The sequence below is a fragment of the Palaemon carinicauda genome, chromosome 24 (assembly GCF_036898095.1).
Source record: "Palaemon carinicauda isolate YSFRI2023 chromosome 24, ASM3689809v2, whole genome shotgun sequence".
In the NCBI taxonomy this organism is placed as follows: Eukaryota; Metazoa; Arthropoda; class Malacostraca; order Decapoda; family Palaemonidae; genus Palaemon; species Palaemon carinicauda.
In genome coordinates this window covers 65,238,899-65,263,376 of record NC_090748.1, presented here as the reverse complement: position 1 = coordinate 65,263,376, position 24,478 = coordinate 65,238,899, and the positions used below count along the sequence as shown (strand labels likewise).

The window sequence follows — 24,478 nt, the reverse complement described above, 5'->3', positions numbered from 1 at the left end:
TTGACATTGTACAAAACTTGACAAATCTAATCTCTCAGTGAGCTTCCCTCTATTCATCCTATTGGGAAGTACTCTAACTTCATCCTGTACTGGTTCATGAATAGATTCGGAAACTACATTTGATGTTTGAGCATCTTGGTTAATATTTGATTCATCTGACTTTATTACTTATGAAAATTTTCCATCTCTAACATTCACATTATCTACAGGATTTTTATTTAACGGCTGAAATTGATCAACATCCTGTTTTACAATATTTCCACCAACTTGAACATCATAATGTAAATTTCCTATCTCTTTTACAATTTCTCCTGGTACCCACTTTGCTGGAGTATTGTATGATCTTGCCATGACATAAGAATAAAGGGAAATATGTCTGACTTTTGGAAGACTTTCTAATTGCTTATACCTTTTTTCTTCTAAATCACTTTGCAAACTTGAATACAACAAATCTAACTTGCACCTAATCCTCCTCCCCATCAACAAATTTGATGTCGTCACACATGTTGTGTTGTGCGGTGTTGTTCAATAAGACAATAAAAATTTTGACTCATGAAAAAAAATATGTTATTTGCATTTGCTTTTCCACACTTCATATTATTCTTAAATGTTTGAACAAATCTTTCAGCTTCTCCATTCGTGGAAGGATGATATGTATGCTTAATACCATTCACATTACAAAACTCATTGAATTCTTGCAAGGTAAACTGTGGAACATTATCAGCTACAATTCTTTCTGGAATACCACGCGTAGAATGTTGCGTAAGATGTTGTCACCTTCCTTGGAATTACTTCTGGCCACTTACTGTAAGCATCTACTACTATAAAAAAAAACAAGTAACCTAAGAAAGGACCTGCAAAATCTATATGCCCTCTTTGACATGGATGCCTGGGTAACTCCCATTGGTGTATTCTAGCAAATTGAGGATTTTTCTGTTGCATAACACAATTCATACAGTTTATTACAAATAATTCAATATCTCTATCTACAACTGGCCACCAGACAAAAGTCCTCGCAATAGACTTTGATCTGTCAATACCTTGATGATCAGCATGTATTTCAGACAAAACCTTATTTCTCAGTGAACTAGGAATAATTACTCTTGACCCTTTCATTATACTGTACAACCTCGCGCTATGCTCAATTCACTCCATATATCTTTATAGGGTTTACAAGTTGCCTCATTTCCACATAAGTCACTACCTGTCATTGAACTCTCTAAAACTTTACTAAGTATTATCATCTTGGCCTATAGTACCATCTGCTGCATTTATTTCCTTTGCATACTGTTTACGGAATCTACAAACATTTGAAAAATGCCTCATCTTTCTATAATGTCTGTCCCGTAGCAAGGCATTTCTTGGCTTTGTATGCAAGATGATCAGTTTTACCATACCTAGAGCATTTGGGTTTTTCCTGTTTCTTCTGCATCTAGGTCTGATTCTAATATTTGAGAACATTGGAGTTCGGCTATTTCCTATGAATAGGCTCTGACGTATTCTTTCTGATTATCGTTGTCTTTCAACTTTGAGCCTATCTTGATTTTAGAATTTTCTATTCTATTGCTTGTAGAATTACTTATTATATTACTTTGCCTATCTGGTGTCTCTAAGGCTCTGCCTATAATCAATACCTTTTCTAGTGTTAAATCTTTGTATTGCAGTAATTTTTTCTTAGCTCTTGTGATGTTGAATAACATGATCTATGATAACATTTTCCAACTCTAAAAATTAACATGAAACAGCTAAATTCTTAAGTTTAGTCACAAATGCATCTAAACTTTCATTTTCTTTCTGATATGGCTGTGCTGTAAATTGATACCTTTCAAAAAATTTATTGACCTGAGGAGCAAAATATGTGGTAAGAGCCTTAATCGCAGCTTCACTAGTCATCGGTAGGTTGTAGTGTCTTAAACTCTTCCCGAACCTCTCTACGGGCTGTGTGCAGTAATAATGCCTTCTTCTGTGAATCTTTCATACAATCTAATACTTCTAATTATATCATAAATTCCTCACATCATTCTTGTCATCGTGTTGCAAAAGAATTGGATTCAACAACAATGCTGAATTTCTTAGGATGTTCAATATCAGCGGCATTTTGACTTCTTGCCTGAATTAGGTTAGGCAAATGAAATCTACAAAATTAACTTGTAACTTCCTAAACAAAGTTAATTCTAACCTAATTCTTGTGTATTTTATTGCGCTTTTTGTGTGTTTGTGCAACCAATTTTGATAGTTCTATACTTAATGATACAGTATTTCATGTACAAATAACTCTGACTTGGGTAAATATTTACCTTTGCGCCTATGCCTCTGGTAAGCCATTTTAATCTTACCTTACTTGGTCCTCACAAACAAAATATTTATGTATGATGTTTGCTTCTTTCTTGACATCCTAGACTTATTGGACTGTATTCCTGATGCATGGGGTTGCAATCTTCTAGTTGGCTCTTCTTCTACTGGTGCTTCTCTGCATGGGTTTCGTCTTAACTGTCGCCAAATATCAAATATGGTGATTTTTATCAATGTACTTAAATAGTTACTGCCCTCAAACATACCTGGAATAATAACAGTTCATTAGTGTTGTATATAAAAGACGGGGTCCTTCATAACATACGCTACTACACTTAAAAACTATGCTAAAACATGTATTACTAATGCAATGATGTGCAACATTACTCTTGATATCCGTAGTGCATATAGTATTACGTTACAAAATACATAATATTAACAAAGATCTTGTGAAATCATCTGTTTAGATCCTAAAGGTGTTTATACTCAGGGTCTTCGAGACAGTTTCTCCGCATTTCTGTTTCCAATTCTGCCCATTAATGGAAACACTGTAAAACTTGCCCCTATCAGATACTGTATATCAGTAGATCTATTACCTTTTTTTATACGGATTACGAAACAGCGTAACTACTGCTGGGAATAAATAAATAATTGGTCCTTTTCGAGAATATATTCATTAGGTTTCCTCAAATATGTGATAAGAACCTACTATCTCCCCGATATCATGCTATACCCTCGTGATAATGGAAAAACCAGTGTATGTAAAGATAACATAAAGTTCTAGTTCACTTTGGAGTTCGATCCGACTGTCACAGTCCGAGGTCTGAATTGACTCACGGAGTCGGACAAGTAGCCATTCTTCTCATTGTCTGGCGTGTGTCTTGTCTCTTGGTTACCCAAAACTCCCTCCGTTGAGAGTTCATGTTTGTGAATCAGGCCCGTGGAGAGAAGGAAGAGTTTGGGTTACCGTAGCAACATTGACTTTCTTATATATTTCTGTGTTACTACAAAAATATTCGTGTTCAAGTTCCAGTGATATCCAGTCCGGCCTATTGTTTTCTGTTACCTGACGCAATTATAACAATTGAAGTTGTGATTTAATGATATACCTATCACCGAAACACTTAACTACAAAATTCATGAAAAGGTAAGCGTATATCATCCGTAATACAAACACACACACACACACACACACACACACACACATATATATATATATATATATATATATATATATATATATATATATATATATATATATATATATATATATATATATATATATATGTGTGTGTATATGTATAATATATATATATATATGTATATGTATAATATATATATATACATACATATATATATACATATATATATATATATATATATATATATATATATATATATATATATATATATATATATATATATATATATATATAATATATATATATAATACATATACATAATATATATAATGTATATATAATATATATAATATACAATATAATATAATATATAATATATATAATATAATGTAATATAATATAATATAATATATGATAAAATAAAATGTAATAATATATATATGTATATATATATATATATATATATATATATATATATATACATATATATATAATTTATATATATATATATATATATATATATATATATATATATATATATATATATATTATATTATATATGATGACGGCTCCTGGGTCTGGGCACCAAAAATATATCATACTATAGCTCGTGTCTGGGAACCAAACATATGATATGATATATATTACAACTGGCAAGCTATACAAATCCTCTCGAATTCCAAACTCACCTGTTTGCTTTTAGATCAAATCTGTTACACCTCGAAATATTAATACCCGAACTCTGAGACAGTTATATAACTCCTATATAGCAATATATAAAAACACTGAATATCCAAAGGTCTCTTAAGTACACTCAAAATAAAACTGGGTAATTATTCTTAAAAATTACTTAAAAACCATTACTTACTATTCTTTAACAGGATACAAGCGAATACCACTTTAAACACTGGGGATTGGAATAATATACTCTTTACAAAAATAAATATATTCTATATAAAATCCTAGATTAAAAAATAAAACGTTTGGTAGCACCCAAACAGCAGTATCCTCCCCGGTAAACAGTTTAAACTTACGTTCCCGAGGTGCGATCGATCTGCTGCCATTCGAATGCTAGGCGAACGTGCTACCACTGTTATTGCCAGGCAATTAGTAGAGGAACACTCCAAAATCAAATCATTGTTCTCTAGTCTGGGTAGTGCCATGGCCTCTGTACCATGGTCTTCCACTTTCTTGGGGGTAGAGTTCTCTTGCTTTTTAGTTTATATGTGAAAGATCCAATTTAATGTTGAAGCTGTTCTTAAAATATTTTATTTTGAGTGTTCATTACTTCTCTTCTAGTTTATTTATGTCCTGGTTTCCTTTCCTCACTGGACTATTTTCCCTGATAGATCCATTGGGCTAACATATAGCATGCTGCTTTTCCAACTAGGTTTGTAACTTAGTTATAATAATAATAATAATAATAATAATAATAATAATAATAATAATAATAATAAGCTATGGTAAACAGCTCTTCTAGGAGAAAGGCACTCCAAAATCAAACCTTTGTGCTCTAGTATCGTGTAGTGCCATAGCCTCTGTACCATGGTCTTCCTTTGTCTTGGATTGGAGTTGCTTGAGGCTACACTCGGGCCTGCTATTCTATTTTGGGATCTTGTCAAGATCAGCGAACCCAACATTTCTAGGTCAAAATTAAGGAACCCAATTTTCCACATGTAAAGAATAATGAATTCAATTGCCCATATGTAAAGAATAGCGAACCCAATTAACCTCATGTCAAGAATAACGAACCCGGTGATGGTTGGGTTCGCTAATCTTGACATGAAATATTCTGTACTTTGAAGGAAAAACAGAAAAGGTAAATGAGGAAAAAACATGTTGGAAATATAAAAGATCACTTTATTGATGGAAGAAAAATTATTAAGTTAATGGCTTTATATTAAATTCAATATCATATGATTCATAAAAAAAAAAGCTAAAAGTAATTTAAAACCAACATCTTAGGAATCAAAAGGAAATTGAGAAGCAATTAGATGACAGAACTCAATCTGTTATCCGTAATTCGTTCCATCCACATAAACTGGTTCAAATATCTTGGAAGAAATTCACACTTTCATCCTCGCATGTTCTTGAATTTTGCTTTATGTTTTGTCCAATACGCCTATGCTGTATATGGTGCCTGTCTGCAGGTCAACGAAGTGCAAAGAGTGGTTCCCGGTTCTTTGCTGGTAGTTTTGATTATTAGCTATATTTCTATAGGCTCCCCATTCATCGCTGTGGATAGTTGATCCATGTCTCACTACTTTTTCTATCATTGGCAAAAGTGTCTCTTGGTCCCTGTCTTCCACTATTTCTATATATCCCATTGCTGGAGATGTAGGCCTACTAGTATCTACCAAGACAAAAAACCCAGACTCTGACGTGCAGGGGATCGTCCTCGATGGTGCTTAGGTTTAAGTGAAAAGCACGATTCATCAACTTGAACTATTATCCCAAGCTTTACAGGATTATGCTCAAAATGTCACGTACACACCTCTCTGGAAAAAACTGTAAAAATCCACTATGTTCTGCCAAGATATATTTACAATACGAGAAGTTTCCTGTTTCCGCATTTCATTGCACCAACAATATATGACATGAATCCACAGCTGCAATTTCACTTTAGATTTTGCAGAAAATGAGTCCTTCCTAATTGATGAGTTTCGTTTATACCGTGAACAATCTTTAACCTGGCACTTCCAGACATGACCGTCTACAGAGGCCCTGCACTTTATCCAGTTCATAAATGTACTGCATGATTCACATTTTAATTCCCGTCGAATAAGTTATTTGTTCTTCATCCAGGCAATCACAGGTAACATTTCCTTCCTAGGTAACGGTTTCACAATCACAACCTCCGGGAACGTAGACCTATCCATCTTAGGGAATACAGGATGTCTGGATATCTAAATTAGTGTTTCTTTTATATTATATAGAGGAAAATAACTTTGGAAATTGTTTACAACACCACGCTCTCCATTTACTCCAAAATAATGCAATCCTGCAGTTCTCATCTTCTTGCACAGTAATTATGTGGTTATTTAAATTCTGGGAAAGCAATAATTAGCAAGATATGTTGAGGAAGGGGGAAGGGGTTATAAAAAAGAAAATAGCTCGGTTTCCTCACTAAACGACTTGGAACTGACATGTCAAAATAGTAAACCAAACAGAATTCGTGATGTCAGCGTTCATAAACAGAAGTTCGTGATGCCTGCGTACATTTGATATACTATATATTCAAAATATACTTAATTAAAAATAGATTAATTACTCAAAAGTGTCCATAAAATATACAATTTACAAATAAGGGCACTTTTGAGTAATCACTCAATTTTTGATGAAGTATATTTTGAATATACAGTATATCAAATGTACGCTGGTAGCACAAACTTCTGTTTATTATTTTATGTACGCTGGCATCACGAATTCTGTTTGTGTTGGCAGTGTTGACGTGTTCCAAGTCCTTTGGTGGGGAAATCGAGCTATTTTCGTTTTATAACCCCTTCCCCTTCCTCAACATCTTACTAATTATAGCTTTCCCAGAATCTAAATAACCACCTAATTACTGTGCAAGAAGATGAGAACTGCAGGATTACACTATTTTGGAGTAAATGGAGAGCGTGGTGTTGTAAACAATTGCCTTAACTTTTGAAGGACTTGGGTAATTACTCAGCCAGCTATTTAAGTAAGTAGAAAAAAAATGAACTAGCTGATTAAGTGAATAGAATTTTTTTTAACAAGTAGCTTAAGAGAAGCTTTAAGTGGCAACTGAAATGTTTGGATTTTTTTAATTACTCATCCAGCTGTTTAAGTAAGTAGAAAAATGTGTGTGTGTTTACTAAAATACCTTGAAAAAAGTAATTTATGTAACTTCTTAAATGTGTACGATAATTTTGGGCGAAAAACGATAATTTTAGCACTCATGTACGATAATCCAGTGGAAATAATCTTCGTTCGTAGAGTATTACAGTACATCCAACGCTTCATGTTGGCACGGCCCGTAGGAAATGCGACTTGGCAACTGTGAACTGAACAAGGCTGCCATTCGTCGAACTACGGTCGAAGTTGTGGAACCGTGGGACGTTGGTGCAGTTGTTTTCACCAAATTCACCCAGTAGTAACGCTTAAGCGTTGTGTAGCACAACAGCCAAAACTTCACCATAGAATTCTGTGGAGTGATCTTTGGCCGTCCAAATCATTTTATGATTCACGCTTGTGAGTGGAGTTTTACCATTTATATTTCCATTATATGTGGTGAAATAGAAATTCAGTGTTAATCCTGGACTCTGAACAGTAACGCCCTTTCATAGTTTTGAAGCTTTGGATTTTCTTTTTAAAAAAAGACTATAAGAGGAATAAATAGTGATATTGGTTCAGTGGCTACTCGTAAGTATAGTTGTTTGTCAAAAGTGTCCAAAAAGTTAACACTATGACTGTGGGCACAGTAATATATGCATTGGTGCAATTCTCTACAATCTGCATACTTTTATTTTCAACTTCCATAGCCTAATATATCAGGAAATTTCAAAGCCTGGCGATTGTTATTTCCTTAGTTTTATGTTACTGCTTCTAAATTTCCCTAATTTTCGACAATTAAACAAATGCTTTGTTGTGTCATTTGTCTCCTTACACAACTCGGTCATATTGTTTCAATTCATGATTCCATAATGTTTTTTTTTTTTCTTTTTTTTTCTAAGTCTTATACCCAAACTTGTTCTAAAAGTGTCCTCTTTTCTATTGGGTTACCCAATAGAGAAGAGCTTTGGGTAAACAGCAAAATAATACCCTCTTGTATATTCGCTAATTATTTTTTTCACAGAATTTTGGTTATGGCCCATAGGTCTGTTGAAGTTCTATTGTAAATAAAATCATATAGTGTCTACCAAGATTGTTCCGTAAACAAATCTGAAACTACTTTATAAAATATATATATATATATATATATATATATATATATATATATATATATATATATATATATATATATATATATATATATATATATATATACATATACATATATATATATATATATATATATATATATATATATATACATATACATATATATATATATATATATATATATATATATATATATACACACACACACACACATATATATATATATATATATATATATATATATATATATATATATATATATATATATATATATATATATATATATATATATATATATAATTTTTAATGTGGTTTGTTGTGTGGCGGGTACCGATGTGAACGTAGAATATTGTTTCGAATCAATCGGATTTTCTTATTTTTTTTTTTTTGGGGGGGGGGGGAAGAAAACAATCATTTTAGGACAGGATACGATAATGTTGTCTTATAAATACAGGAAATTTCGTAAGTCTTTAATGATCAAACAACAATATTTAGGATTTCCAAAAGAGCTTAAGATAATCATCATGCATGTACGATAAACTGTGGTCGGGTATGATCAGACCTACTATAGTTATCGTACCCTAGTGCATAGCAGCATAGCCCGTGTACCTGATTGTACTGTATGTCAGCCAACCATTCGTATAACAAACCCGTATCCAACATTCGCAATAATTGCACTGTTGCTCGTAAGTTTGTTATTAGTTCATCTTCTATGCGAAGCATAAAATCCATATACAGGGAGAAGTCTCTTTCTAGCGCATCTCAGACCACAATCTAACTCATTTATGACTACCACAGTTGGCAACACTGGTGTTGTCATTACTCCTAGTGTTGCCATATGTACGATATATATCGTACACGTACGATAATTTGACCCTCTTGTACGATGTACGATAGCAAGTCTATTATGGTACGGTTTTGTACGATAATTTCACTACGTCTCTAGCACTATATATAAATTTATCAATTATTTGTCTTTTACTGACAGAAAATAGAAAAAAAAAGTAAAAATTCCAAGGGACAAGGTCTCTCTAATATCACTGTGGAAAGAGAGCGAGGGTTACTTGAGCATTGTAGTAGGCAATCTTTCTTTACCGATTACCATTAGCTTATTTGATGTACGAGACCTGGCTCCTGAATACAAAGAGTATTCACTAAAGTAGATTTGTTCAAAATACATAAAACTGACTGAATACTTCAATAATAAATTGAGCTATCATAACAACTGAATGTATAAAAGACGAGGGAGATTGTAGAGAATTTGATCTCACAATTTAAGGGACATGAGAGCTCGTATTAGAAATAGCAAACTTTTGTATGTATTAATACTATGCTATTAAATTATGTACAAAAAATACAATTTATGTTGTAAAAATCTATTACGAAAGCATTTATTTTCCATTGATATGTTATGTATGGATACATCTGAAGGAAAGTAACATTTTTATTTTGTCTGTTTTGATGTAAAGCACGAGTATAGCTGAAGGAAATGCTTATTTCAATTTTGTCCATTTTGATGTATAGTAAGGCTAGGTTTATCCAAAGGAAATTGGTCATTTTATTTTGTCTGTTTGTGAAATAATAAAATGTATCGTGTAGTATTCTCTCTCTCTCTCTCTCTCTCTCTCTCTCTCTCTCTCTCTCTCTCTCTCTCTCTCTCTCTCTCTCTCTCTCTCTCTCTCTCTCTCTCTATATATATATATATATATATATATATATATATATATATATATATATATATATATATATAGTGTGTATATATATATACATATATACACACACACACATATATATATATATATATATATATATATATATATATATATATAGATAGATAGGTTTTATATATATATATATATATATATATATATATATATATATATATATATATATATATATATATATATATATATATATATATATATATAGATAGATAGATAGATAGATAGGTTATATATGTATATATATATATATATATATATATATATATATATATATATATATATATATATATATATATATATAATTTATATATATATATATAGATAGATAGATAGATAGATAGATAGGTTATATATGTATATATATAAACATATATATATATATATATATATATATATATATATATATATATATATATATATGTATGTATATATACATATGTATATATGTATATATACATATGTATATATGTATATATACATATGTATATATGTATATATACATATGTATATATGTATATATACATATGTATATATGTATATATACATATGTATATATACATATGTATATATGTATATATACATATGTATATATGTATATATACATATGTATATATGTATATATACATATGTATATATGTATATATACATATGTATATATGTATATATACATATGTATATATGTATATATACATATGTATATATGTATATATACATATGTATATATGTATATATACATATGTATATATGTATATATACATATGTATATATGTATATATACATATGTATATATGTATATATACATATGTATATATGTATATATACATATGTATATATGTATATATATATATATATATACATGTATATATGTATATATGTATATATACATGTATATATGTATATATGTATATATGTATATATATATATATATATATATATATATATATATATATATATATATATATATATATATATATATATATATATATATATATATATATATAATTATTACTACCACTGTAGTAAATGCAAATATTATAGTATGTACGATAATTCCATAGAAAAAACATAATTTTGAAGCCCTTGTACGATAACTTAGGAGAAAGCTCATGGCAACACTTACTCCGCCTGTCCGCACTCCGCCATTTTACTTTGTTTTGTGACGTATTCTCTATTCTGTCTCCTAGTGATGCTATTTCTTTCACCTCAGGTTTGGCTAACGGTAAGCTAACCTTTTCTTATTTGTTGCTGAATGGTCATCTACACTGTACTGTAAAGGCCATTTTGCTCTAGAATATCTGTTATTAGATGCAATTTGAGAAAGTTAGTGTCCTATTTCCGAAACAAAAACATAAAGTATCTACCACGCATTAGCAAACTGCCTTTCCCGAGAAATTCTTCTACTGATGCGATATTTATAGCAGTAATCATGATTATTAGTTGAAAATAATCACAGTGATGTAAGTTTGGAGCCTTTGATTATCAGCGGTCAGTTCCTCCTCCCGTTTGGATTATAAATTGACTTCGACCGACCTAAATTTTCCCCCCTAACCCAACCTACAAGTCTTGTCCTTACCTTAAAAGGAAAGGGGGGGGGGCTAACACTCCTCTGCGACCCCCTTCCACTGCCGTAATCACACACACACACACACACACACACACACACAGGTGGCCGCTATCATACATAATGTGTTTAAGCGTACGGCCCTCACTTTGATATAAAATTGTGGCTCCAAATTACTACTACTAGCTAAGCTACAACCCTAGTTGAAAAAGCAAAATGCTATAAGCCCAAGGGCTCCAACATGGAAAAATAACCCTGCCAGGAAAAGCAATAATGTTTTAAATAAACTACAGGAGACGTAATAAAAACATTTCAATTAAAAAATAACATGAAATGGTCCTGTCATAATCTTTTTTATAGTATAAAACTGTGAAGGCATTCAATGTCAACTTTACCTGATCTCAATATCTACTTTCAAACATTTTCTAATTAAGAAAAAAAAGTTTCTGTAGGAAAAATCCCATTTTCTGCGAAAATGACATTCATTTTGGGGGCTAATAAAGTTGGCGAGATATACCCTAATATATCTTCTGATAGGGGAGGCTGCCATGAATTTACAAAGATAATTGGTTGGACAAATATATGGGGTTTTATAATGCAATAATTCTGGCACAACTATATTTCTCCATATGAATAGGATAATTGCTGGCTTTTTTTTTTTTTTTTTTTTTTTTTCCTTGGCTAATGGTGGCTGGGATATAATTTGCATGTTGGTCGATTAAACTGTGAACTCCATTTCATATTTACTTTTGGGAGAATGAGAGTGGGCTACTGCGCATGTAGTGATTTCATACATTTTTGACAGATGTATTGGTGTTTGGTATGACGTAATCATTACTGGCTTTTTTAACCAAAGAAGTACTATTATATATAAGAAAATTCCCTGATGTTATTTTGCAACAGCCATTTTTTTCCCACTCCCATTTTCAGTTCCATCATGACTACCATAACAAGAAATCTTTAAAGTGAGGTTCAATCTGTTTTAAAATTTAGTTTGAATTAATTTTTGTCAATTTATTAAAGGCTTTCCATTTAGTATGTAGCTATTGTTGCTTATTTAAGTAAAAAAAATACCTCTGAAATAGTGACTTACATGATTGACAAATGCTGCTCATCCATGTACTGCTTGCCATAACAGAGGAGCAGTGAGATGAGTATCATTTTAGAGCAAACCGAGCATCTCGGTGTTGCCATGAGCTTTCTCCAAAGTTATCGTACAAGGGCTTCAAAATTGTATATATATATATATATATATATATATATATATATATATATATATATATATATATATATATATATATATATATATTATTTTATTTTATTTTCACATACCGTGACATAATAAAATGACCAATTTCCTTTAGATAAACCTAACCTTACTTCAAATCAAAATGCACAAAATTAAAATAAACATTTCCTTCAGATACACTCATGCTTTTACATCAAAACAGACAAAATAAAAATTTTACTTTCCTTTAGATGTACCCATACTTAATATATCAATGGAAAGTAAATGCTTTCTTTACAGAATTTTACAACTTAAATTGCATCTTCTGCACAGAATTTAAAAGCATCATATAGTACATTTTTGTACAAAATTTAGCTATTTCTAAAATGAGCTCTCATGTCAGAAATTGTAGGATCAAATGTTTTACAATCTCTCTTGTCTTTTATACATTCAGTTATTGTAATACCCGAATTTATTGTTGAAGTATTCAGCCAGTTTGATTTGTTTTGAAAAAATCTACTTTACTGAATACTCTTGTATCAAATAAGAATGGTAATCGGTAAAGAAATATTGCCTACGGGAATGCCTTAAGTAACCCTCCCCCCCTCTCGCTCTCTTCCCACAGATTAGAGACCTGTGGACCTTGTCCCTTTGGATTTTTACTTTTTTTTTCTTTTCTTTAGTCAGTAAAAGGCAAATAATTGATGAATGTATATGTAGTGCCAGAGACGCAGTGAAATTATCGTACAAAATCATACCATAATAGACATAGTATCGTACGTCTTACAAAAGGGTCAAATTATCGTACATGTACAATATATATCGTACATATGGCAACACTGGAGCCACCTGCAAAGCAAAAGCCGTCTGAGGGATGTGATGGTAATCATGGGTACTCTCAAGGCCAAGAGAGACAAGGCTACTCGTTTGGGTGGAGTTGCCTCCCATTTGTGATAGCTACATGAGCAACGACTTATGACAGGAAACTACTCAGAGTCCGAGGGTGGGAGATACTGGCAGCGCTTACCGGACTGTCAGTGGGTAATGATGAAGCAAACACATCCATTTTCTTTAAAGTGCTCGTATGAACTAGGGTAGACTTGAGCATTTGTCAATAAATATCTAGTAAATATAACAGTGCATAATGCCATATAGCTGTTTCATTAATGTATGCAAGTATAACTATGGGGAAATTAAGAAGAGTAAAAAGGTTTAATTCTCTGTCGTTTCCTAATAAAAAGTAATTACGAAACATGTTGGAAAGGTTATTCATAGATGAAAAATCTACATCTAAAGTTTGTATAACTGATTTTGGACCAGTCATAGGAAGAATTTTGCACCACAAGTTGTTGCAAATATCACAATTAACTAATGAAAAAGAGTCTAGGCCGAAGCAATAACAAATTATTATTAGCCAAGCTACAACTCTGGTTTCAAAAGCTGAGTGCTACTAGGCCAAAGTAGTCCAATGAGGAAAGGAAATAGGGGAATTAGCTGATAAGCTATCTTCAAGTGAAGAAAAAGAAAATGTAAAGGTTACGCTGGCTCAATAAACGACTTGTCACAATTGTAAGAAATAGAAGTAAAATCATATATACCGCATGTAAAAATTGTGCATCACATATTAATGATAAATAACATAATTGGAGTTGTAAGAAACTTTCTCCATTCACGAAACGTAATTCAATAAAAGAAAAAATTTTTCCAGTTGGTTATTTTGTTTTTTATGCATTTCTGGACATTTCTACCGGTTTCCTTGTGGCCTTCTGGGATCCCCCATAGCCTAATTGTTTTTATATTGGGGATTGGTAGAAAAACTCATGAACTAGTGGTATACCCCTCCATTCATAGTATAGTCAGAAATGGATGAAACATAAGATAGTGAGTAGGAAACAAGTATGGCTCCTCTATTTGGCCAGAAATTAAAGTATGAATTAACTTTTTTTCTCCACTGTGGTTCTCATCTGCTTGCAAATTAACATTGCCATGGCTTTGATTCCTCCAGTATTTATGGTCATAATTTAATGTACTCAATACTGTCAATTGCTGGTTTTGGAGGGAATTTATTTATTAAAATTATTTATATATAGCTGTGCTAAGAGACAAATTCACAAACAAACTGCCAAAAATAAATGTCAACTGTCTATGGAATATTGGGTAAAGGAAGTATATTGCCCCTCAGGGTCTGTTAGTAAAATTTTAAAACTGGAACTAGTTAGTTAAAATAATTGGACCATGCAGAGCAAGCCAAAGTAGTTTGTAATTGGTCATTGAATGATTTTACAGATCAGTTGTCAGTTAACCAAATGATAAAAAATCCTTGCCACTTATCATACATAATTTTAGAGGTAGCACCATATGCTTTTTTATGAAAATAATTGTATGTATAAAATTTTGTCTAGAGTAATTAGTAACAAGATGTAACATTTAATTTTATTTTTTGTTTCATTTCAGATATGATGACCAGTAACTGTATTGTAGTCCTTTGAAGTATAGAGGATTCTGCATAGTACAGCAAAGTCATCCTTTTTTTTTTCTATAGGTGTCAAAATCAGTGTAAAACTGCAAGTTTTTTTAAAAGGCTTATTTTATACTGTAGAACATAAAAACTTTAAGCGCAAATTATTTGAGGGGATTTTAAGCTTTAAAGCTATTATTGTTTTGTTATTGAACCAGCCATGGGAGATATTAGTCATGATTCCCACAGCTTATCAAGGGAATCCTTTCGCCTCGAGACCTATGGCAGGAATACGCTAAACGAATTGAAATCGTCTCTTGCAAGAGCAGGATTCTACTACACACAAGATGGTTCAAAAGTAAAATGCTTCACTTGCTTCTTAGTGGTAGATGCAAGCGAACTCAAACCATCTGATGACATTTTAAAACTCCACAAAGAAAAGCGACCAGAATGTCGATTCATCTTGAGGACTGAACCTGGTTTGAATGCTCGCTCCAAGAAGTTTCTTTCTTATGACAGTCTTCGATATGAGAAGGAACGCTTGGAAACCTTTATAGAATGGCCTATTCCTTGGCTTTCACCAGAAGACCTGGCAGCTGATGGATTTTATTACTTGAGAACCAATGATCACTGCGCTTGCGTGTTTTGTCGTGGGATAGTTGGAGCTTGGGAAGTTGGCGATACACCCAGGGGTGAACACACACGCCACTTTCCCCACTGTCCTTTCATAAGAGGACAGCCTGTTGGCAATGTTCCCCTAAAGCACAGTGAAATTTTGGATAAGCTGCCATTAGATGGGGAAGAGTGTCCGCTGCCTCCACCGCGATGTGAAAATGCTCGTGACAAGAGTGTGCCTTCTACTACAGGGTCAAATTCAGGACGACACATGCCAGGATCTTATCCAGAATGCAGTGAGTACTATTGCATTACAGAAACTAACTTTTATATGCATTAACTTGAAAATTATATTGCTAATTCTGTTTTGTCATTAAAGGCTTTAGTTTTGATACATATGGTGATTTTATTAAAATGGAAACTGGTTGTTTTCACTGTTGTAGTATGGTAAATTGTAAATAATAATTTTTTTTTTATTTCAGAGGGGCCTGTAAGGAACAACATAAATTATGATGAAATTGGACTGCGCCAGTATTCCGGTCCCAAAAGGAAAGATTATGTCACCTTTGAGAGTAGACTGAAGAGCTATTCAAAGTGGCCAGAGAGAGTGGAACAGAAGCCAAAAGAAATGGCAGAAGCTGGCTTTTTCTATTGTGGTAATTATTTTTCACGTTCAGAAGTAAATAGTTATGCAACGATATATTAAGGACTGAAATTTATTTCTTTAACAATAATTTAACATGGAATGAGATGTATTTATACATATATATTTTTATACTTTAAATTTGTCTTGTGATATATATATTCTTACCTGAAATTCATGTGCAATTTATTTTTCAAATTATAAAAGTCTAAAAATGCAATTACACAATTGAAATCCTTTGTTCCTGCTGGAGGTATGTGCTAGGGAATAGTGTGCTCGTGTAAATGCTGTAATATGTACAGTACTGTAAAGCATGTTGACTTTTCATAGCAAACAACAAAAGTATACGGTAACTAGAATAGTAAGTTCTTCCATTCATCAGCACTAGGAAATAGAGTGAGTCATGAAATTGTCTAAATGGCTAGTATGAGAATCCAGTCATTGCTAGATTTAACATAGAGTACACTGAACTGGAACAACTGACTGACTTTTGAGTCCATATGTGGGAAGACATGAGTTTTCAACTTGTCTGGTGAAGGAGTAAAAAGACCATGTGGCTAAACAACATCTGGTAGCACTGTTTGTTGCCAGCTCTATGCCTTTGGCTATTATGCTTCTGATGTCATCACCACTCATTCTTGCCCCATCGTGGCGTGGTAACAATGTTAGCCCATTGGGCAATACTTCATTGTACGAACATAGCCTAAGCTTTCAGTTTCATTTTTTGAGCATGGTCATCAGCCTGGTGACTGACTTGTAAAAGCATTCTTAGAACAGATACCATTCTGGGGAAGTTCCTAGTGATCAACTTGGTAACCTATCATGGAGGCACTTATTTTTGGGGCATGGTGATTTTTCTGCAAGATGATAAATTAATTCTAGAGTTCCTTAACTTTTCTACTGTAACTTCCTAGAACTTCATGAAATTCCATTTCATACATCTTAGTATATTTAAAGTCCTCCAATTGTCTTTTCTGCTTGATTGTCAGGGTTCGTTTACAATATTGGTCACAAAATATTTTACGTAGTATCTGACAGGCTTTGTACTACTGGCTGGAATTTCCATTAGGTACAGGTCTTCAGGAAAGCACTATTTTTATGATTATCATGACCTTATATTGATTTTCATATTTTTAAGTATTGCTCGACTGAACAGTTCCTGCTATGTTAGTACAGTATGTGAAATAACACAGTCTGCATTCCTGTTGGCTTCTCCAGTTAGGAATTTTATTTTGGATTATCACTAACTTCACCTAATCAAGATGATAAAATCATTTAAACTTGAGCTTCTTTTAGCAGGAGGGGGATCTTGGTCAATGATTGGTGCAATCATGATACAAGGCTTCCAAAATGGAGACTATAGGGATAAAGTGTTTGTTGGCTGTAAGCAAAATAAGAAATTTGTATTCAATAAGCAAAAGAAATTTTCCTTTATAGTTCATATTACAAAAAAATTAAGGTTTATTTTTGATTTTGTAGGATTGAGTGACCATGTCCGATGCTTCCACTGTGGTAATGGGCTCCGCAACTGGGAAAACGATGATAAGCCTTGGGATGAGCATGCAAGATGGTATCCAAACTGCAATTTTGTCCTACTTTCTAAGGGCCAAGAATTCATTGATAAGGTAATCCTTAGGTGCATCTGTATCTTTTATGGATAATCCTGTACTTTACTGAACTATCTGGGTATATTTTACTGTACAAGTTTTCAAGTCCTAAATATTAATATATTCCTAACTTGAGTTTGTGCAAGTTGTGTAATTCTATGTGCTAGTATTATGTTCATAATTTTCCTCAATAGTGGACTCTACTGTTCCAGGTTCGACGTGAAAACCCACCTTATTTACGCTCTGCAGCTGTCAAAGGTAGCAAGCCCCAAAAAGTTACAGTTTCAAGTGGAAAATTCAAGCCAATTTCCGAATCTGATCTAGATCCTCTAATGGAATCTGATATTATCAAGGCAGTTAAGGACATGGGCTTTGGCTTGGATAAAATTAGGGTGGCACTTCGTTCTAAATTGGAACAGACAGGTATGCCATTTTTGGGGTTGGAGCCTTGTATTGAAGCTGTATTGCAAGTTATGGAAGATGAAACTAGACAGCAGTTACAAGGAGCCAGCAGTACCACTGTTGAAGATGAAGCAGTATCACGGCAAAGTGACAAGATACAGACATTACATGAAGAATCTCAAGGTGTTTCTAGTGAAGCGACTTCAAGTACTGCCGGCACTGTTAACGAACCATCTCAGTCCTTTGATGTGACTTCAACACCGGCAGTTCTATCACCGCCAGAATCTCCGGTCGTTGATCAACCAAGTGAAGTTGCTGTACAACCAGTAACTACTAGTTCTGAGCCATTGTCTGCAGTTGTACCCACACCCTCTACTTCAACATCATCTGTGTTAGTAGAGCAATCTGTCAGTAGCACAGTAACAGGTGCTCCTACTGGGGTAGAATCAATGGAAGTGGACGAAGAGCCTTCTGAGCCAATGGAATCACAGGATGTGGTTACATCACAGCGTCCAGTTTCACAGCCAGAAAATTCACCTGGTACTGTAATAGCTATGCAGGAAGCAGATGAAAGAATCAACGCAGCAGATGAAGTGTTGAAGCCTATACGGTCTGGTCCATCATCAATTGAAGCAAAAAGTGAAAAGGGAGACACATCACAGGAGACTTCTGAAAGGCATGCTACACCTGTTGGGAAGGAATCTCTGTCAACATCCCAACAGTCACGTAAGTACCTTATGGGATTCGTTTTAATTTTTTGGGTGAGCGACATTGGGATGGAACTTTTAGAAAAAGGGACACGGGAAAGTACAAGTACAATACTTCAAATTTTCTTTTCACACCTTTGGTCCTCAATCCTTACAGGTTTAGTAGTTTTGTGAATTTAATTGGGTCATGTCATGTCAATATGAAGTCAGTATCGAATTATGCTTTTATTGTCTGTGAATCTCTTGGACATTTTAGCAACTTGAAGGCAAATACTGTATTAGATGAATTACTGGTATAGTATCAATGCTACCAATGTTTATGAAAACATAATCTTTTGCAACTTTGCACAAATTAGGAAAATGAGACATTCCCAAGTACTTTAAAACTTTTGGGGGAGATGTGAAAGTATGAGATGCATAAGTAAATTTAAAGTATATATTTAATATATTCGAGATTATCATCACAAGGCATTACTTGAAGGTCTCCACTGTCCTTTCTGCCTTTAGCTGTGCTCTTCAACTACAATCCGTTCCCAATATTTATTCAGTTTTGCAATCCAAGCCCTTAACTAACATCAGTTAGTTATTCCCCCAATTGCACTCGGCAGAACTCTCCTAATCCAATTCAAAATAATTATTAGATTGAGGAAAACTAAACAGAGTTATAGCTTCCCCAATTGTTTATTTTTAAAACTACTGTAGACTGGAAATTATGAAACCAGTTTAGCTTTTACATACATACATATACCAAGGCACTTCCCCCAATTTTGAGGGTTAGCCAACATCAACAAATGAAACAAACCAAAAAGGGGACCTCTACTCTCTACGTTCCTCCCAGCCTGACAAGGGACTCAACAGAGTTCAGCTGGTACTGCTAGGGTGCCACAGCCCACCCTCCCCCGTTATCCACCAAGATGAAGCTTCATAATGCTGAATCCCCCTACTGCTGCTACCTCCGCGGTCATCTAAGGCACCGGAGGAAGCAGCAGGGCCTACCGGAACTGTCACAATCGCTTGCCATTCATTCCTATTTCTAGCATGCTCTCTTGCCCCTCTCACATCTATCCTCCTATCACCCAGAGCTTTCTTCACTCCATCCATCCACCCAAACCTTGGCCTTCCTCTTGTACTTTTCCCATCAACTCTTGCATTCATCACCTTCTTTAGCAGACAGCCATTTTCCATTCTCTCAACATGGCCGAACCACCTCAACACATTCATATTCACTCTAGCTGCTAACTCATTTTTTACACCCGTTCTCACCCTCGCCACTTTGTTCCTAACCCTATCTACTCTAGATACACCAGCCATACTCCTTAAACACTTCATCTCAAACACATTCAATTTCTGTCTCTCCATCACTTTCATTCCCCACAACTCCGATCCATACATCACAGTTGGTACAATCACTTTCTCATATAGAACTCTCTTTACATTCATGCCCAACTCTCTTATTTTTTACTACTCCCTTAACTGCCCCCAACACTTTGCAACCTTCATTCACTCTGACGTACATCTGCTTCCACTCCACCATTTGCTGCAACAACAGACCCCGACTACTTAAACTGATCCACCTCCTCAAGTAACTCTCCATTCAACATGACATTCAACCTTGCACCACCTTCCCTTCTCGTACATCTCATAACCATACTCTTACTCACATTAACTCTCAACTTCCTTCTCTCTCACACCCTTCCAAATTCTGTCACTAGTCAGTCAAGCTTCTCTTCTGTGTCTGCAACCAGTAACAGTATCATCCGCAAACAACAACTGATTTACCTCCCATTCATGGTCATTCTCGTCTACCAGTTTTAATCCTCGTCCAAGCACTCGAGCATTCACCTCTCTCACCACTCCATCAACATACAAGTTAAGCACACCCAATAGGTCCAGCTGCTTGTGGGAGTTGGGCTTGAATTGGTTGTTTGATTAAAAGACTTCATAATTTTATGATAATACAATAAGTATTTACGTGTAAGCAATTCTTTGGCTTTGTAATAATAATGTGGTGTTAGTTCTGTGGAATGAAAACATGGAGAAATCTTTTCTTATCCATAGTCTCCGTATGTATAATTATATTTTAAGGGAGAAAATGGCAAGATTACAGTTATTATATCAAAATCTCACAAGCTAATTTGACAGTGCCATAATAAACAGCAAAAAATAGTTCCCTATGCAAACTTCTTTTCAGAAAATAGTTTAAAAGCCTTTTATGAGCAAATAGCAGCAATAACTAGCATAGCGTTTTAATAATAAAAAGAAATGCAAATTTAGTTAAAACTTCATTAATGATGAACTGTAATTCAGCAAATATCTGATAACTATACAAACAAATATCCTTCCATCACCATGCACAAGTGGAAATGTTAAAATAAGTAAACTGCATCTGACCCTCACTATTACCAACTGGATAGACTTTACAGTTTATGAAATTGAAGTTCAACGTTATTGGGTAACAAAATAAAAATTTGTATAATGTTGTTTAATGCAGGTTAGACATTTCATACATATTCAATCTTCCAACTATTTTAGACTTATGGTTTTTAATGGCACCTGTCAAAATCTTTGGAGTAAGTTTTGTATTGTATAGCCCTTTTCGTTTTCATATTTAGTGTTGTCAATCTCTCACTTCAGGGGATATGTTTGACACAATTCAATGACGTAATCACATATTGCCAGTAAATTTAGCAAGTTGAATTTTATAAAGTAACTTGCTATAATTAACACATTTTTGGTATATTCAATTTCAATTAGGTTATGTTCATCCTATTTTTTGAAATGAAAGTGACATGGTGTTAAAAATATACTGATACTACTACAGTAGTTCACTTATGGAATGGGCTCAGTAGGTGGATACTGTAATATTTGATATTGATAACATTAGAGGCATAATGCCTTTTATATGATGGGTAATGCAACTTTCAACATTATTCATTTATGTCTTGTCATATATGAAAATATAAAAATGAGATTTAACAGTATTCCAACCATTACAAAGAAAAGCATATGGATATGCGTGGGGTATCTACTAAATGGTCTGAAGTTATTCTGGTCCTTGTGTTAATAATGATTTTCTAAGTTTTCCTCTGTTCCTGTTTCTGACTTTGGCTATCAATCTAATTTTAACTTGTTTTTCTCTGTTTTTCCCCTTATGATGAATGAATCCTTCTGGTTATTCTCACCAGTGTAGAATACTTACATGAACTCTTTAATCAGATAAACTGTTTTTATAAATTTTATAATGTTCCTCTCAGGACGCTAAATTTTAAGATTACCAGTGTAAGGTATGGAATTGTACCTTTTACGGGGTATTTCAATGGCAGTTTAACTTTTTGTTTGGAATTACAATACTGTAGGGAGTTGAAACTTAGTTTAGTATAGGTTTCCATTCTAGTTTTTCTACTTGCAAGTTAAACTACCTTGTTTTCTGCCTGTTTAAAATTATAGTTTTAATCATGCTTTTCTCAATCATCAATAAGAATTAACATTTTATTTTTTATTTTTTATTTATAGATAAGGACATTGCCGAAGAGTTGGAGAGAATTCGTGAGAGCAGAATCTGCAAGATCTGCATGGATGCTGAGATGGATGTTGTGTTTTTGCCCTGCACTCACATGGCCACTTGTTCCAAATGTGCTGTGACTATGGAACAGTGCCCTATTTGTCGTGATGGTATTAAATATACCATTAAGCCTATTTTTTCCTGAATTTTTCCTCTTGTCACAAAAGACAATTGTTCATGTCTTTCTACAAGAGGAAATTCTGCCTTCTTTCTTTTGTAACTCTGCCGAGAAGGTCTACCCATTCATGCCGGTCCCAAGCCCGGACGAAAGAGGAGGGCAAAAGAGGAGGGTTTAGGCAGGTTCCTCAGACGTGTCTTGTAAAATCTTTTGATCTGGAGACTTGGGACCGGATGAAAGGAAAAGGTAGAGTAATTTTGGACTGGAGTTTTCACATGTGTATGTATGTATTTGCCCTTTTCTTTTATTATTTAATTGTGCCTTACAGAATAAACACTTTAGTCCGTGGACATGGCAGCAGCTGTTGTGGTTAACCAAAATTTTGATTCATTTGCATTAATTGTTAGTGTTCTAAATTAAGATTATTTCTTTTCCTGTTACTTTTCGTGCTGTTTTAATTGTAAAATCTATAAATTGTTTCAATTTTGTTGAAGTAAGGTCTCTGAAGTTAACAAGTTAAACTTTTACCACTAAAGTTTAAAACAAGTTTTAAAGATAAGTTCATTTTTTTCTCATGCAATGAGAAAAAGAAAAGAAAAGGGCAAATACATACATACACATGTGAAAACAGTTGTACGAAACCAACAAAACAAGATTGTCATTTGATTAATCAAAAAAGTTATGATAAATTACAGAAAAATGGTTTCCTATGTTTGTATGGATTTGCATAAACATTTAAAGAACACACTCCTAAACTTTTTTCAAACTTAATTTCACAAATACGGTATCTTTAATTATTTGCGTGTAAATAATTTGTGTAAAACAAGATAACTGTAGCTCCTATTTTATTTTTTGTGATCAGATTAGACTAGAAATGTAGACATCTCATGTAAAGGGGAAAGAATTGAATATAAGTATAAGTAAAGTGAAGGGTTTTCAGATATATTAGTAGGGATAATTATTTTTTAGAATATAAATTCTGAAGGCTGTGAAAATCATGTTTTGTTCTACTTCTAAACTTTTTATTTTTTTTTTATTTTAACTAATGTTTGCTTTATATTTTTAAAGTTTTTATTTTAAATACTTTATTAATCACTAGTTCACTAGTCTTTCATGTCAGAAAGTGTTATTCGCTTTGTACACCAGGATGATGTATATATATAAATATATATCGGTATATTTGATAATTATCTTTTATTATTCCTTATGCTATTTAATTAGAGGCTGTATCACCTGAGCATTTTTTTCAGTTTTTACATTGCAGTTCTGAAATCAAAAAAATTAAGTAAATCAAGAAATTTGACGGGTTTGTATTTTGTTAGGATATTCATTCCTACGCGAATACAAACTTTCATTGGTGCTATTATAGTATGCTATCTACCACCCCTTTCTGAAATTTTGGAATTGGTTTATTATTTTGTTCAGGAGACTCCAATTAACACTACTTTACAATTAACTGGGAAATCACCTAATACTGTCACTGATTGGTTTAATGTGTAGTGTGGTAGTTTCGA

General features: G+C 33.2%; 1 protein-coding gene across 5 annotated transcripts in view; it reads left to right on the top strand.

The window, feature by feature from the left end:
- LOC137618131 (putative inhibitor of apoptosis) overlaps positions 1–24,151 on the top strand; it is a 55,988-nt gene extending 31,837 nt beyond the window's left edge. Inside the window, exons 1-6 of one of the 5 annotated variants that reach the window (XM_068348151.1) lie at positions 3,094–3,439; positions 15,307–16,221; positions 16,408–16,581; positions 18,048–18,193; positions 18,388–19,303; positions 22,798–24,151. In XM_068348151.1, coding sequence (XP_068204252.1) covers positions 15,531–16,221; positions 16,408–16,581; positions 18,048–18,193; positions 18,388–19,303; positions 22,798–22,991 — 2,121 coding nt within the window. In that variant the 5' untranslated portion in view covers positions 3,094–3,439; positions 15,307–15,530 and the 3' untranslated portion in view covers positions 22,992–24,151. Of the gene's footprint in view, positions 1–3,093; positions 3,440–7,480; positions 7,821–11,163; positions 11,283–15,306; positions 16,222–16,407; positions 16,582–18,047; positions 18,194–18,387; positions 19,304–22,797 lie in introns of those variants that run through there. The other 4 variants (XM_068348149.1, XM_068348150.1, XM_068348152.1 and 1 more) reach the window with 4 other exon arrangements.
- Positions 24,152–24,478: the final 327 nt, after the last annotated feature.